Source organism: Emydura macquarii, unplaced genomic scaffold (assembly GCF_026122565.2).
Source record: "Emydura macquarii macquarii isolate MOO-44397 ecotype Brisbane River unplaced genomic scaffold, CSIRO-AGI_Emac_v2 contig_2205, whole genome shotgun sequence".
NCBI classification, from domain to species: domain Eukaryota; kingdom Metazoa; phylum Chordata; order Testudines; family Chelidae; genus Emydura; species Emydura macquarii.
Window position 1 is genome coordinate 22,861,178 of NW_027132342.1, and position 16,693 is coordinate 22,877,870.

The window sequence follows — 16,693 nt, forward strand, 5'->3', positions numbered from 1 at the left end:
CTCACAGCTGCTGACCATACATAGTTATTTCTGTTATGTAACCTATTGTAAAACAGGATAGTCTATGGTGGAATTCCACAAAATATACAATATCATCTCAACTTTACTTCTGAATATTGGTAATGCAAACAGAACCAGAAGTTACATATTTATGGTGTACAAGAAATAGTCATATAGCCTGTTTTGAGGCTCTTTCCATTTGCTAGAGCCAACTGGCTGCCTGCCATTTGAAGAAATAAGAGCTTGGACATCTCAAATTCACGTTTCATGGTTAAAAGATAAAAGTATGTTGTGGGAGTAATCATTTCCATTGGTTTATTACAGTAAATATTTGAACAATGTCCTTTAATACAAAAGGTCAAGCATAATAGTATTGTGATGAACAAATATTATGAAAACTGCATCACCCATTTTAAAAGAAAGAAGTGAAAAATATAATCAATTTATTTTCAGAAGGAATTAATAGGGTATCTCAGGGATGCTGAAAGATTATCTTTTTGATCTGAAAGTATAAATACAAGGAAAGTTGTTCTATATTCACATGTGAAAGGCTGATAGTTACATAATATTCAGTACATAATGAACAAAGTTTCTGTATGAAATCCTTTGCGTGTTTTCTTTAAAAAAGAAATAAAGAAAGAAATAATTGTTGAATAGTTCTATGAAAATAAATGCTATTTGGTCCTTTAAAAATATTTATCACTGCACATCCCAGATTTCACAGAGAAGAGGGGTAAATTTATGATCATTCACTCTCCATGACATCAGCATCTCTGCATGATGATGGTTAAATGTCCGTAATTCTGTAAGACGGCCCAGAAGACATGCAAAATGTTGAGGGTTATCAGTGTGGTGAAGCTTGCAGAGTTTTTGTAGAACTTCAAGCAGTGGTTCTTGAAGTCTTTCCACAGACTCTCTATCCTTTATGTATTGTCGATCTGGTTTGTTTTGAAAAGAATGAGGAAAAAATAATTAGCAAGTATTAATTTTTGTAGACTGCAAACACTTCTCTGAAGCACTTATGAGAAATGGACAGACTGCAGTCTACACTATGTAATATTAAACCTTTTTACCCTAGCATATAGCAACAGTAACATCTGCCAAAAAGAATGTTCCAAGGGAGGAGGAAGCGTAAGTGTCTCAGGCCTTGGCCACATGGTGCATTAGTGTGCATCAGCAGGGATGTGAATTCTAGTGCTCATCAGACTATCGTACACTAATTATCCCTGAAAAGGATAAAAGTTCACTAAAAGTTCATCGGTGTGCATTGTGCACTAAAATTTACACCTCAGCTGGTGCGCATTAGTGCACTATGTATACAAGCCCTCAGTGTTGTAATTATGGTTGAGACTGTTTTTTTTAATACAAATTCCTACTTGCAATCAGTCATAACTAACAACAAAATCATTTTCAGGCAGAAGCTTCTCATGCCAGGGCTTGGTCTTCTGGGAACAATAATTTGGCATCTTTACTTTGCTTCTTTTGGTTACAGGAAAATACACACATAAATGAAATAATCAAACAAAGCTAATGCGTCAGCTTTTACTCATTTAGCATGAAATATCCCAGTACAGAGGATCTGCACAAAGACCTAAGTAAGGGTGGTCAAAATTTTTCCATCAAATCTGTTTTTCTATCTAAAATTGGATTTTTGACTAAACAACCTTTTTTTGTGAAAAGTTTCTGCTACCTATGGATCATGTTGACTTTTCAAACACTAAAAATTAGTTATTAGAAAATGTCGCCACCATACCTCCTGGGAGTTATGATTTAGGTGCCTTGGGCCCCCATTCTCCTCTATGGGCTGGGCTCCCCAGCAGGACTACATCTCCCATGATGCACTGCAGCCAAGGACTCTCATGATGCATTTTGATGGCTCACCAAGAGAGAAAGAAGTGGTGTATCATGGGAGATGTAGGCCAGCCAGGAAGACTGGCCCAGCAAAGAGAACGAGGGCATGAAGTACCCAAACTACATCTTGCATGTAGCAACATGGTGGTATGGCAAATCAAGATTTTTGTTTTCAGCTGAAAGCTTTTGGTCAAAACTTTTTGGTTTTCAATTTTTTTTTTAATCTAATTTTTTTGTGTGGAGGAAAAAAGACTCTTTTCTTGACCAACTCTAGCCCTAAGCACCACTATGTACTGTACTTAGAGCTTGATTTTTGCCATATTGAATGTTGGAGTAGGAGTGATTACCAAGTTATGTGAATAAGCAAGTAGTCCCTCTTCAGCCATCTTATGATCTCTAGGTCTTGTCCCAACATTCTCCTGTCCCACCTCTGTGATGGAAAGCCTGGGGGGTACCATACAACTTCTCCATATGTTTTGGTGAACGTTGGAATAAGGACTAGTAGCTAGTAGTAATAATAGTAAATATAATGTGGTAGGACCGAAAGGCCTTAATTGGGATTGTGGCTCCATTGTCCTGCTGCTATACAAACATAGAAAAGAGAAAATCCACATCCTGAAGGGCTTACAACATAAAGAACTACCAACTTCCCTCCCCCTGCTTCTGCTTGCAGGTTTTATACCATGTACTTATGATATGCCAGCCAGAGTTTGTTCTTCAAGGCTTATTCTCTTTGCTGCTAGTTCTTTAGCACAGTATACACGATGTGGCAGCTTTCTTTCAAAATTCTGATGTTCTACTGAAATCACAGTGGAATGTTATGATATATTTGCTACTGTTTATCATCAGCTCTTGGAGTTTTCTACACAAGAGAAAATAGAAGTCCTTTCTGATAAGCAACAATATCTTAATCTTTATTCAGCTGCTATAGGCAAGTCGTTTTTATGATTTCCTGTATGTAAAAAGTATTGTTTAATATTTAATTTAGAAATAGAAATTACCTGGAGATAGGATAACTATTGCTGTAAGTAGAGCATACTCTTCTTCCGTCATCTTCAGTTCTCCAACACTTTTATAAAAACTAAACATGGGGGTTATGTATTCATCAGAGATACCTGTTAAAAAAAAAAAGCAGTGGTATAATCAAAGACTTTTTTTTAAAATATACTAAAAATAAATAGTTTTGTTTGTTGCCCTTTTGGGTTACATGGTTAGTCAAATATTTGAACGTTTGCCAAGCTGTTTCCATTAAAGGAGAAATTGATGGTAGTCAGGTATTTCTTAAGTGCAATCCTATTTACCACCAAAGAACGTACACAAAATCCAGTTTCTGTGAACACTAGGAACAAACAGCAAGAGGCAGTTTCTTTGCTCACCGTTTCCAAGCCTGCCTTTCCAGCGAGTCCTGTGCCGCAAAAAACTCTGCTCTCTCTCTTGCTCAAGGCCACACTCATGATGGCATCCTCTTATTGTCTGCTGGCTTTCTGGTTGCTTTCTGCATCTTACACACTCAGTTTATCAAGTAATCCCCTAACCCCTTCATTTGCAATCAGGCCCAGAAAAATCTCTCAGGGTATGTCTATACTGCAAATAAAAACTCACAGCTGGCTCATGGGGCTCAGGCTAAGGGACTATTTAATTGCAATGTAGATGCTCAGGCTTGGGCTGGAGTCCTGGCTATAGGACCCCGCAACAAGAGAGGGTCCCAGAGCCTAGGTTTCAGCCCAAGCTTCACCATCTCCACTGCAATTTTATACCGCACAGCCCAAACCCTGTGAGCCTGAGTCAGCTGACCTGGGCCAGGGTGTTTTACTGCAGAGTAGACATACCTTGAGATCACCCTCAAGGTCAGAGCCAAGGGCATTATGCTGTGTGACACGTGCAACTGTAAGGTATTTGGACCAAGGAACAATGATACTTTCTGGCTTTTTGATAATTATTTGGGCAGAACCAAACAGGAGTATCCTAGAGAGTCAGTTCGGAAAGAAGGGTGTATAGCTGGTGCTAGCTTCCGAATTCCCTCCCCCCCCTCAGTACCTGTGGCTGTGCCAAGCTCAGCTGGTTCATTAATCTAAGAGTCAGGTGTTCTCCCAGAAAAGAAGAAATCCCATGCTCAAATCCTGTCCCTTCTTTTAGGGGAAGCATGGTTTGTTTTTATATGACTCTTGGGTCTAGAGACCATGGGCCTGATTCTTATTTGTGCTCAGGCCCCTTTACAACACTCTGGCTTTAAATTACATGTACACCCCCTTTGTCTCCTTTACACTGTGCCTTAGTGTACTTGAGAATAAGACCCAATGAATTTGTGCCTTTTTTATAAGAGGCCAGGGTGTATTTTGTCTTTCCTATTAAAATAGGGCTGTTCCAAGGTTGCATAATACAGCTGCCTTGGAGCTGTGATGGTGAGCTTCCAAGGTGTGTTTAGAATTCCAGTGGTTTTGGAGCAGCAATGCCAGGGCAGTTAACACCATAGGTTTGAAGGAAGGAATCCTTCAAATGAAATGAAAACTTTGTGACTTATTATTTAATTATCCCAACCCCAGGAGGAAACATATTTCTGAGTTTTGAGCTAATCTGGGCTAAAAGTTAAGGTTTTGGGTGGAAACCACTGTGGTTTTGCATGATTTACACAAAAAAAGGAAGCTAAACTTGGTAGTTTTTAGTCAAGTTTTGCTTTGAGGTTTGGAGACTTTCCAAACCTGAAAAATCAAAGTGAAACTCAGTGGATGCAAATCCACAGGAAGCAAAATAGAAAAATGGAGGGGTCACATGACTAAACTATTGATTAGTCACTTTCTGCTGCTATAGGAATAAACTTTTCTACTGTTTGGAATAAACTAACAAAAGAGAACACACTCTTTGGAAAGTAAATCTAACCCTTGTTTCACACTGTGATTAAACACATAACATTAACCACCTGCAATAATTTGTGGTTACAAACTGCAGTATGGACAGCTCTTATCACAAGTTTTCACATAGTCAGACCCTTTTGAGAAGGGTCAGAATCAATTAAGCAGAAATGTATGATGAGCGTCGGCTTGTCATGTGTTGGTTAATTGCACTCTTGGGGCTTCAAAAGCAGTGAACTACAGCCAGAGCCTCTAATTTTCCACTGTGATTTTTCTCATAATTATCAGTTAGTTATTTAAAATGTCGAACAGCTGTTTTCACTAAGCTTGCAGGTCCATCTATTCCTTTCGAAAAAGAATACTTTTTAAAGTACCACTATTATTAAATATGACAAAGTTAAATGCAAAAGCTCTTATGAAAACTGAAAAATGTAACAGATGTGTACAATATAGCATTGGAGTTTGCCAGAAAGAACTCCCCCATTGGAAGCGAATAGTACAAAAATGACTACATGAAGGTCTGGGAGCAAACTGTGGGATTTTAAAATACTACACATTCAGATTTGTCATGTCATTGGATTACCATCATCTTCTTGACTGATTGAAAGCATGGAAAATAGGAGAGGGAAGGGAGAATCCTAGCAAGACTCCCTCCTTCCCACTCCTGTTACATTCCTCTCCCCCAGCATCCATTGTTGCCACCTCTTCTGAATGTCTCTTGATGTTTGGCACTTCAGCCCCTGCAGTCAAATGATTATGTGAGAATCTCAGTTATTGTTTTTTTAAAATGTTGTGGTTGTGGAGAAAAGCTTGAAAACATGACTAGAGGGTACCCCAAAGTCTCAAAATCTAGAAAGCTAACAAAAGGAATCCCAAATGTATTTTACTGTAAAAATCTCATGATTTTTCAGCCAATCAGGTTTTTCACATTTTTGGGGGTGGTGCTGACTTGATTTTTGAATGGTTGGTGTTGGTAGTAATGAGTTTCTGTGCTGTTCTCTTCAGTCTCTCTGATACAGTGTACCCACAGCAAAGTAAAAATGATAACAATCAGAGGCCCCAATCCTGGGGAAGGATGTAGTCACTCTGCACCGTGCCAGCCATGGAATCAGGATCTAAAGCTGGCATAGGTGGCCATGGAAGTATCATCTCATGAGAGAGATTCTCTAGTGGCTCCTCCATAGTGGGAAATGGCTGGAATTTCCCTGCACCTTCTTTGATCCATGGCTGCCTTATCTGCCCATCAACAGTTTGGGTATGACTTAGAGCAGCAGGAGACCATGTAGTGGCTCAGATCTATGAGAGCCCAAAAGCCACCTTTGCCCACCCTCTTCCTCACCTCTGGGGCTGTGCGGTGCACTCTTAGGGTCCAATTCTCTATTGCCCACCACATTGTGTAGTCATTTACACCAGTGCAAAGTGGGTACAGAATACCACCTTTCGGATCTGGTAGCATTTTGCACTCCCCTTGTGCTGGTGTAGATGGCTGCACACAGTGCAGGGCAACAGCAAATCAGGCCAAATGATTTTAATCACTTGTCCTCCAACACCCCCAATCAATCGATCAATTAATGCCATGCTTTGAAGGCCCACTACGACCTGAAATTACTCTTGTGGGGTGTATTTATGAGCTCATTTTGCTTCTTACAATCCAATGAACACACCTCTGCTCTATTAGTGTAAAAACCTTGGCTGTAATGCAACATGGAAGCGGTACAATAAAAATGACTTACGTCTCTTTAAGTCTGGTGCTCTGCTAGTGGGATGTGAAAGCAAGAGGAAGGCACCTCAGGGCTGGTTCACACTGACCGCGCGATTTGGCAGCAGTCGACAGGAGTTACGCAAACTACGCAGAGTAGTTTGCATAACTGACGTCGACTGCTCAGCTTCCCTTCTGCACACTGTTCACACTGCGCTACTTGAGGGGGTGGACTTACTCAGTCGACTTCCTGATCGATTGAGTGGGTCTCACTGACCGCTCAATCGATCCTGAAAGATCGATCTGGCGGTGGCGATTTTGCCGCCGTCAATGTAAACGTAGCCTCAATCTCATAGTGTCAGATCAGAGACAAGAATAACTGTGTTTAAAAATATAGTGAACTCTACCGTGGTTTAAGGACCAAACTACAGCAATCTCTATGCAAGTGCGCTAGGGAGGACATATCAGCCAGGAAGGAGGCAGCCATAGCATTATTATTTTTATTTATGTAATAAATAATACATGAATTTGTATAAAGTGGCAGAGACCTGTGGCACTGTGTAGAGAGACTGAAGTCCCAAACCCTACCACAAGAAGTTTATAGACTGAAAGATACAAACATACCACACACAAAAAAGAAGGCTGGCTCCACAGATAAGGCCCTGGGATGGCTTAACTTGTATTGTGTTGGTTCCTTTACTTACAATATTGCTTGGATTTTAATAGGCTGGGTGGGGAATCATTACCTGGAGAGATTGCGGGAAGAATTGGGTCTGGAAGGAGGAGAAGGAGCATGCATGGTGTTTAGGAGCAGGGAAGACATTCTAGGTGAAGGGAGACGGACTCAAAGGAGACCTGAAGGGAATCTACACCTGTGGAGCCAAAATGCAAGATATTGGCCAGCACCACTGGTGATGCTCAATGCCCCACAGGGATTGGGGCTGGCTGAGATGATGCATAACCCATGTCCTGCTCCCCCTATACACTCGCAGGCACTCAGAGGTTGGTGCTGGGGAAGAATCTGTTACTCCTTTTCTACAGATGTAGCAAATGCTCCCACTGAACAAACTTCTTTCAATGCCCAATGTCGTCATAAATCTATTCTATTCTACACATGTTTTTATACTGCCCTCATCACTCTAGTACCTGACCACCTTCCAGGACTGCATTAAGCAACACGATTAACATCTGCCACTTGCATTTTGGTTGCTCTCTCATTCTCCCACCAGAAGGAGAACTGTGTGTGTGGCAGAGTGTTTAGTTTTGGTAGGATTTTTGTTAATTCTTTGCACATGATGTATTTCTATTGGAGACTGCCCGGTTGAAGAAACGGGCTTGGAGTGGAAGGTTTATGATGGTCCTTAGCTCCTCTGGGAATTTGTTTTACACTCTAGGACCAGCCCCCGTGACCGCGCTGTCACCTGCACAGCTAAGCTTTACCAGTATGGTGGAAAGTTCCACTGTGCCTCAGGAGAGAAGGTGTCGATGTTGGTTCTCATTTTGGAGCTTTAAGCGACTTTTTAGATATTGTGAGCCCAGGCCATTGACCACTTTCAAAATAAGAACCGAGACCTTGAGTTTGACTTGTTATTCGAGGGGAAGCCAGTACAGAGAGTGGAGGACAGGTCTGATGTGCTTTCAGTAGCCTGTGTTGCTGAGGAGATGTGCTGCACTGTTTGGTACTATAGGTTGTATTTTGTATCATCATCGCCAAGGTTTTGGAGTGCTCGCAAATCAGCTGCAAATCAATGAGACATAAACCTTGTTACTAAATTTTAGAGAGGCCGCTAAATGATATATTTTAATGTGGTTGTCCATCTAAACACAGGAAGATTTGTTTCACCCACCTATTTTTTTAGAGATTATCTACACTTAAAACTCTAGAGCGGCACAGCTGCAGCTCTTCAGTGTAGATGCTATCATCAGTAACCTCACAGTCTCAGTTTAAGGCCTGGTCTATACTACGAAATTAGACTGGTTTAACTATGTCAATCAGAGATGTGCAAAATCCACATCCCTGAGCAGCATTGTTAAGCTGACGTAATTCCCTACATGGGCTGTGCTAGGGCTACGGAAGAATTCTTCCATTGACCTAGCTACCATCTCTCAGAGAGGTGGACTACCTATGCTGATAGGAGAATCCATTCTGATGGTGTAAGTAGAGTCCATGCTGCAGCATGTGCACCACTGTAGTGTTTTAAGTGTTCACAAGCCCTATATGTCTGTACAGTGCCTAGCACAATGAGGCCCTGACCTCAGCACCAGTGTGATATAAATAATAAATAAAATAATAATAATCAGAAAAGGGAGGAGAGAATGAAAAGTAGTGATGTAGTATTAGAGAGTATGCTTATGTCGATAGCAAAAAGAATAGAACCTTGAAATGTTTCAATAGTCAAATGAAGCAAGATATTGTAAGATAAAAAATGTAAAATGATCAGCCCCAATCGGAGAGGGTTTTCTAATTTTGTTCTATTCGTCTCGCCACAGAACTTTTCCACACTATTTCATCATGCTCTTGTTACCTATTAACTGCTGTTTCATCACAAGAGGGGGCTGTTTTCTTATCTGACTGAAAATATTTCAATTTAGACTCAGTACAACTCATCAGAAAAAAAAAAAGAGAGAGAAATGTTTAAAATGCCTGATTGGGGTTTTTTTAAATTGCTATTTTGAAATCTATAGAGGTGGTCACATCTTCCTTCAAATGCTCAAGAAGCAAATGAAAGGTGGCTTTTGCATAGTAATGAGGGGGAAAGCTGAGTTAAGTGACCTTCTCAAATGTCACATGTTCAGTGTGCAGTTTAAAAGTGAAGCCAAGAAATACTGTGTTTGTAGTTTTACTCTAAATTTTTAATTTGATTTTCAAAAGTCTTTCTGGCCTCGCAGAGAACAGAACAAGTAACCTAGCACTTACTTGTGTTTGTAAGAAATCTATACAATGAGATGTATGAGAGATCTGTACTATATATTGACCTATAAGCACATCTTTCTGATTAATATTCACCAGCCACCCTTTCTTCCCTCTTTCAAAAATCTTCTGCTAGTCCCATTTGTTCTGTGAAGCAATCCAGCTACAAAGAGCACGTACCAGTCTGTGTGCAATTTTGTAATGTCACCTATCATACGGACCTGTGCCTATAAGGGCTGATTCATCTTCTATGGGAGTAATTTCACTGACTTCAATATATAAATAAAGCGTCCTGAACAAATAAGAGTCTCCGCCCTGAAGAGCTTTACAGTCTAATGACTTGATGCAACTCCCAGAGAAGTTAAAGGGATATATTCATGAAATCTCTCCATGAAAACTCTTCAAAGCAGAAACTTTTATTTGTCCAGCCCACTTTACCTATTGTACAGCTCCATTAATATCTGTGGTTTCATATAAATGATTTTTATCTTGCTTTTTCAGGCTTTTTAGTCTTGCAATTCTTAGAGTGGCAAAACATTCCTTGAAGGCTATGGCAATGATGTCTGCCAGGGTCTGCAGCCTCAGACCCTAAGTAGTTAGCAGGTTAAAATAACCAGAGAAAATGTGTATTCCTTTCCCTAGTAGCCAGTCAGTATTTATCACTGTTGTTGGAGCTACGTTTTCATTTGCCTCTTTTCAATAATAAAAATTAAAAGGATCTACCTGAAGGTGAGCGTTAGAGAAGTGTTTGTGCCATCTAGCTGCTTTTTAAAAATATTCTATGCTGGAGAATGTTTTGTGCTAATTAACAATGACTAAGACTGTGTTGTTAATATGGATGAAAAGATCTTTCATCTGGATAAGTGTGAAGGTGCCAGTGGATATTAAACCTAGCGGTAAATGAACTTTTGTTTTATTGAAAACGAAATGTGTTAATTACTCACCAAATTATAACTTATCTTTCACAGAATCTTGTCTGTCACAATTGTTTTCCAGACTCAGAAACTGCCACTGAAAATGTTGACTTGTATTTTATTTGAATGTTAACAGTGAAATGCATCACAAGACCCTATAACTATTGGGCAAGATTCACCCAAGTGAATCTGGTTTTGCGTGGTATAGACCTTGGCAGGGCAAGGTCCACTTAGTATTGCAGCACCAGAGAGTGGTTGCTGAATCTGAAAGTGGACACATGACTTCTCCTCCATCAGGTGACTGTTAGGAAGCTGAGCAGTGAAAGGCGTTAGTTGAGAAGAAGTTATGACTAGTGAAGGCAGGGATGCATCTCCTCCGCATTCACCAGTGGGGCTCATATGAAGCCAGAACTGGAAACTAAAGAAGCTACCCCAGCTACCCCATGCTTAACATGGTCTGGAAAAGTGGGGGGTCTTATCACCCCCACATCTGCCCATCTCATGCTCAGCAATTAATTTTGGCTCCCACCCGCAGATCAATCCTGTCCCTCAGCCCCCACATTGGTTCTGCCTCCTGCCACCCATCAATTCTGTCCTTCCAGCCTCACCTCTATTCTTACTGCCGCTTGTGTAGGTTTTATCCCCCTCCCGCCCCCGCCCGACCTGAGAGGGCTAGGATAGAGTCCTCTCTCCCACATCCCAGGGTATTGCAGGGAGGAAGTTCGGGGGGCAGAGGAACCAGCCCATTGCTCACAGTAGTGAGGTGGTAGCAGAGCTGGCTTAGGCTGCTGGGCTCCTTAGTTCTCACCTCCCCCAAGGACATCACTTCAGAAAAATTCGGAGGGGGGGTGTACCCATGTTAGCATCCCCCCCCTTCCACCTCTCTACTGATGCCTCCGTTGCTCATGGGGGCTAGGAGGGCAATCCTGGAGGATGGTGTGAATTGCATACTCAGCAAATTTGCAGATGACACTAAGCTGGGGGTGGAAATGATAGATACACTGGAGGGCAGGGATAGGATACAGAGTGACCTAGACAAATTGGAGAAATGGCCCAAAAGAAATCTGATGTGGTTCAACAAGGACAAGTGCAGAGTCCTGCACTTAGAAAGGAAGAATCCCATGCACTGCTACAGACTGGGGACCAACTGGGTAGGCAGCAGTTCTGTAGAAAAGGACTGGGGGTTACAGTGGACAAGAAGCTGGATATGAGTCAACAGTGTGCCCTTATTGCCAAAAAGGCTAACAGCATATTGGGCTGCATTAGTGGGAGCATTGCCAGCAGATTGAGGGAAGTGATTATTCCCCTCTATTTGGCATTGGTGAGGCCACATTTGAAGTTCTGTGTCCAGTTTTGGGTCCCCCCACTAAAGGAAGGATGAGGACAAATTGGAGAGAGTCCAGCAGAGGGCAACAGAAATTGTTAGGGGGCTGGAGCACATGACTTATGAGGAGAGGTTGAGGGAAATGGGCTTGTTTAGTCTGCAGAAGAGAAGAGTGAGGGGGGATTTGACAGCAGCCTTCAACTACCTGAAGGAGGGTTCCAAAGAGGATGGAGCTAGGCTGTTCTCAGTGGTGTCAGATGACAGAACTAGGAGCAATGGTCTCAAGTTGCAGTGTGGGAGGTCTAGGTCGGATATTAGGAAAAAGTTTTTCACTAGGAGGGTAGTGAAGCACTGGAATGTGTTACCTAGGGAGGTGGTGGAATCTCCATCCTTAGAGGTCTTTAAGGCCCAGCTTGATAAAGCCCTGACTGGGATGATTTAGTTGGGGTTAGTCCTGCTTTAAGCAGGGAATTGGACTAGATGAGCTCCTGAGGTCCCTTCAAACAATAATATTCTATGATTCTATGATCTTGTCCTGGATGGGGGCAAGATGGTGGCATAGCATGGCCATCCTATCCTGGGGAATAAGGGCGTGGCAGAGCAGGGGAGGATGTCTCAGCTATGGCTGGCCTGGGGCAAGGAATGGGGCGAGGCCTGGTTTGTGGTCAGCTCCAACCCAGGCTGCCACTGCTACTTCCTATCTGGCCAGCGAGCAGAGGGGGTAGCACTGACAACACAGAAATTAGGAGCCCCAGCCCAAGCCTCCCCAGCCTTGGGGAAACAACATAGTGATTGCTGGCAAGGAGCTATGAAAGGTCTGGTGACGGGGAAACCAAAGTTGGGGGGAAGCAATTGTCCCCCTCATCCAATAGCAAATGATGCCCCTGTCCTCCATGCCTGTAAGAATAGTGTCAGGTTGCTGATGGGATGGGAAGAGAGCTCTGCCTCCTTCCAGTAGCAGCCATGATTGGCTGCTTTCCCCAGGAGGCAGGGAAATGGAGAAAACACCCAGTCAGAGAGGGTTTCCTCTAGGCAGTAATAACCCAGCTACTACTTAGAAATTTTCTTTGCCAGATCTATGACCTGTTTCACAACCCATCCCACTTTACGTACTACCCTCAGCAGAAAACCCTGAAGGAAGGTGGTGGTGGAAATACTACACACCCTCCTTTAGGGGGATGGCCTGCAGGTAGGGAAGGAAAGCTGGCTGGCAGAGAGAGATAATTTACACCTCCCTTAGATAGTTTCGGTGACTCTGATCTATTTATATAAACATACAGTAATAGTCAGCTTGGGAAACACATTTACATAGAAGGAAAGGGGTTGTGTTCTCTGTGGTCTAATCTCATCTCAGTGTGCAATTTTAGGTAGAAAATTCCCTGCATATTGCAGTCAGGATGCTGTGTTCCTCTTCCTCTATAGACATGAAATAAACACTCACCTCTATATATCTAATTATAGTGCAGGAATATGGAATTAGCTACTTGATGTGGCAGATGGCTGTGAGATATTCATCAACAGAATTTTCCCATGCTGTATACACTCATGGCAGTGTGTACTACAATGCAGTGAAATGTTACTGTAGCTCTTAAATCATCCTGTTTTAAAGAGATTGTATTTGTTTGTTTTTTCTTCTTTTTCAGGAATTTCAGTTTGAATGTGTTTTGAAAATGATGTCACTGTGAGCAACACCACCATCCTATCTGTCACTCACGCCTGGCATTATCTTCTACTTAGACCTGTCTTTAGGTCCTCACATCCAGGCTATATCTAAGTCTTGCTGAAAAATCTCTCTAAGATACTGCCTTTCTTAGCCATCCATGCAGCTAAAGCTCTCATCCAGGCTCTCATCTCGTGCCTCAGTTACTGCAACATCCTTTGCTCCGACCTTGACAAATACAAACTCTCCCCATTGATATCTATTGAGAATACTGCTGCAAAGGTAATTGTTCTAGCCTCTCACGTAGCACCTAGCACCTGTCACTCTTTCTTGGGATTCCACCACTGGCTCCTCCTTCTCTATCTCCCCAAACCTGTCTTCACTTTCAAGGCTGTATCCATTCCTACCTTCTCACATTCACTATCAAGGTGTTGATTCTCATCTCTGATCAGCCCAAGATGCCAGCATCCGTTGACCACTTAGTATGAAGGTGCTTGTTTGAAAATGTAACTTCGCCCATGTTGTCCCTAACACGTAGGAACAGTTCCCCATTAACATCCACAAAACTAAGTCATTATCCCCCTTCAAATCCCTCCTTAAAATTCTCCTTTACTATGATGCCTACAAAAAACTTAACAGTTGGGCTGTTGGTATGTTGAAACCACAGCCTATCATGCTGACCAATAATGCCTCATTGTTTCCTTGTACTCTCCTGTCTGTTGTCTCTTGTCTGATACTAAGATTGTAAGCTTTTGTGGGCAGGGACTGTCCTCTTGTTTTGTATCTGTACAGCACTTGGGATCCTTGTTCTGTGTCTGTAGCACAATGGGGTCCTGGTCCAGGACTAGGACTTCAATGTGCTACAGTAATACAAGTAATAATAATAACAATTAATAATAAAAGCTGGAAATACTGGAAGTGATTCTTTATCCATTATTCCGGAGCCAAATTTTTCTTTGGGTGTACATGTGAGTCTGTCATTGAAGTCAGTGGGAACCATGTATTCAGATTCAAGGACAGAATGTGGGCCTTTACCAGTGTTTTAGATTACTTCCCTTCCTGCATATATCTGATTGCACTTTAGACAATAGTGTATTTCACACTGAATAAGTAGTCTTCTATTCACTGAAAATTTAGAGCCACATTGTACCATACTTACTAATGTGAAGGAGCATTTTATTTTTTTTAACACTTATATCAATGGGATTATATGTGGAATAATATGCTAGAGTAAAAGTATCAGAATATGATCCTTAATGACTGCCAGAAAAGTAGATGTCATCATAGTTACAGTGTATACATGCTCACTGAGGAAATATTTAGCTCTTAATAAATTTTTTAATAATATTGCAATATCAATAAGTGGAATCTGCAAATCACCTTTAAAATTACAGAAGTAAACGAGACATATTACTGAGATGTCAGTCTTTCACAGAAATAATCAGTTAATTGCAATGGGGTATTCATTCTGAACCATCCATTAGCATAAAAAAAAGGCGCAAGATCTCATTAATGTTAAATAGGTTTCATCAGTATCCACTATAGGATAGGAATTCAGTTCTAGGAACATTTAATGAAAGAACTTTTATGTTGCATTATGTAAAAGACCCTGAGGGCACAAATAAGGCAGCTTGTGAGACATGCTGCTACTTAGCCATTATAGTCACACTAATAAATAAAAGTAACACTGCATCAGCATAAGAATCAAAATGAAAGATGCTAATGCTGAAAGATCATCGCCATCAGATCTCTATGGTTTCTTTATCAGAAAAATTTTAAATTCAATACAATTGGAGGGAGGAAAAAGCATAAATATTAATAGATGGAAGCTGCTTCTAAGAGAACATCCTGGCAGATGACAAAACATTGGACAGCTTGTGACTTTTAGGCAGTTATTTTTCATTTTCATGGGTATGTATATCAAAGACTGACAATAGACCCTAGCTGACATTTAGACACTCGTCTACATCTAAAAACTATCTTATATGATAGAAGCTCTGACTAAAGAATTCAATAATACGCAATTTAAAAAAAAATTTTTTTTTAGGGTCAGTCTTTGGAGTCTTTCTAGGAGCTCTTAATATTCCTGATACTTTATTGCTTCCCTCTACTCTCACCCTGCTATACAATATGCTTACCTGCTTTGAATTTTGCTCAGCTATATTCATATTACCTCAGTGGTTCTCTTTTGTATTTGTGTATTTTTTCTTTTCATTCATCTTTGTCTTGCATGTTTGTTTGTTGCTTGTTTTTGCTTTCATCTCCCCTCTGCATTGTATTTTTTTTTTTACTGTTGGTGGATTTTGACTTCTTTCCTAGATTAGCTTTAATTTCTTTACCTGAATTATTTATTTAGCATTTTTGTAACAAGAAATAATGGCAGTAGGTAGCTGAAAAGTTTAGTACAACATATTTATGGGGATTAAGGCCAGAAGGGACCAAGAGTTCATCTAATATGACCTCTTGTATATCACAGACTATTACATTTTACCCAATTACCCTTGTATTAAGACCAATAACTTCTATTTGTATATAAAAATGAATTGCATTGGTAATATTTATGCTTACATATACACCTTAACTTAAATTTCAAAGGTGACAAGTGAAAATTGCTTTAATTTTGGGGTGTCCAACTTCAGGCAACTGAAAAAAACTTGATTTTCAGAGGATAGGTGCTCAGCGCTTTATGAAAATTAGGTCCCTTTAAAGTGTATCATCCTAAAACTGAGTCACCCCAAATTACTAGTTACTTTTGAAAATTTAGGCCCCAGAGATCTGAAGTTTGACCCCGTGAATAGTCACTGAAGTGACATTTCATTTCTTGTGTGTGCTAGACTATTTTTCAATAAGGATCTATTTATCTCTAACTAATTATTCATTTTTAACTAACAAACAAATGAACAAACTACCCAAATGGTATAAAATGTGAACAGTATAAAATGCTGTGTTGTGGTGAGTTTTCAGACAGGCATTCTTCCTCTAAAGTTTGTGGTTCCCAGTAGACTAACAAACTGTCAGGCATGCTACAGCAGTTCATGTGTCTATACCTTAGTTCTTAAAACACCAAAAAGAGTCTTTAATTTTTCTATTCCTTCACATATTATTGTGTTAATTCTGTTGGGTATGGGCTATGTATTCCATTAAATTCTTACAATATTTTGAGATTCTAGAAGCATATAATAAGTCAGTGGCAGATGGTTTATGAAAGAAATATTTGTTGAGCTAAACAGACTGCATTTGTGAGATAGACAAAAGTATCATTTTGCATTTCATAATGACTGCCTTTCTCTAAAGTGGACAAAATTTACAGACAAACATTGCAGATTTGCAGCTTTCTGATTAACTGGTATAAATTCAACAAAATACAGAGAAAGTAAGCTTTGGTATTCTTTGCATATTTGCATGTTGAACTGTATGTTCAAGCCTAATGTTCAGAAAAAATGTAATGAGAGAATTTTATTGGTTATGCTTTTTTTCCTTTACAT

The 16,693-nt window shown here is 40.6% G+C and overlaps 1 protein-coding gene across 9 annotated transcripts in view; it reads right to left on the reverse strand.

Annotated features, from left to right (window-relative positions):
- Positions 1–300: 300 nt before the first annotated feature.
- Positions 301–16,693, reverse strand: part of NR1H4 (nuclear receptor subfamily 1 group H member 4) — a 62,228-nt gene continuing 45,835 nt past the window's right edge. For 8 of the 9 annotated variants that reach the window (XM_067559727.1, XM_067559724.1, XM_067559719.1 and 5 more), the window contains 2 exons: positions 2,853–2,966; positions 301–938 (listed from right to left, as the gene is read on the reverse strand). In XM_067559727.1, the coding sequence (XP_067415828.1) occupies positions 700–938; positions 2,853–2,966 (353 nt within the window). In that variant the 3' untranslated portion in view covers positions 301–699. Of the gene's footprint in view, positions 939–2,852; positions 8,138–16,693 lie in introns of all 9 variants that reach the window. The other variant, XR_010921982.1, reaches the window with a different exon arrangement.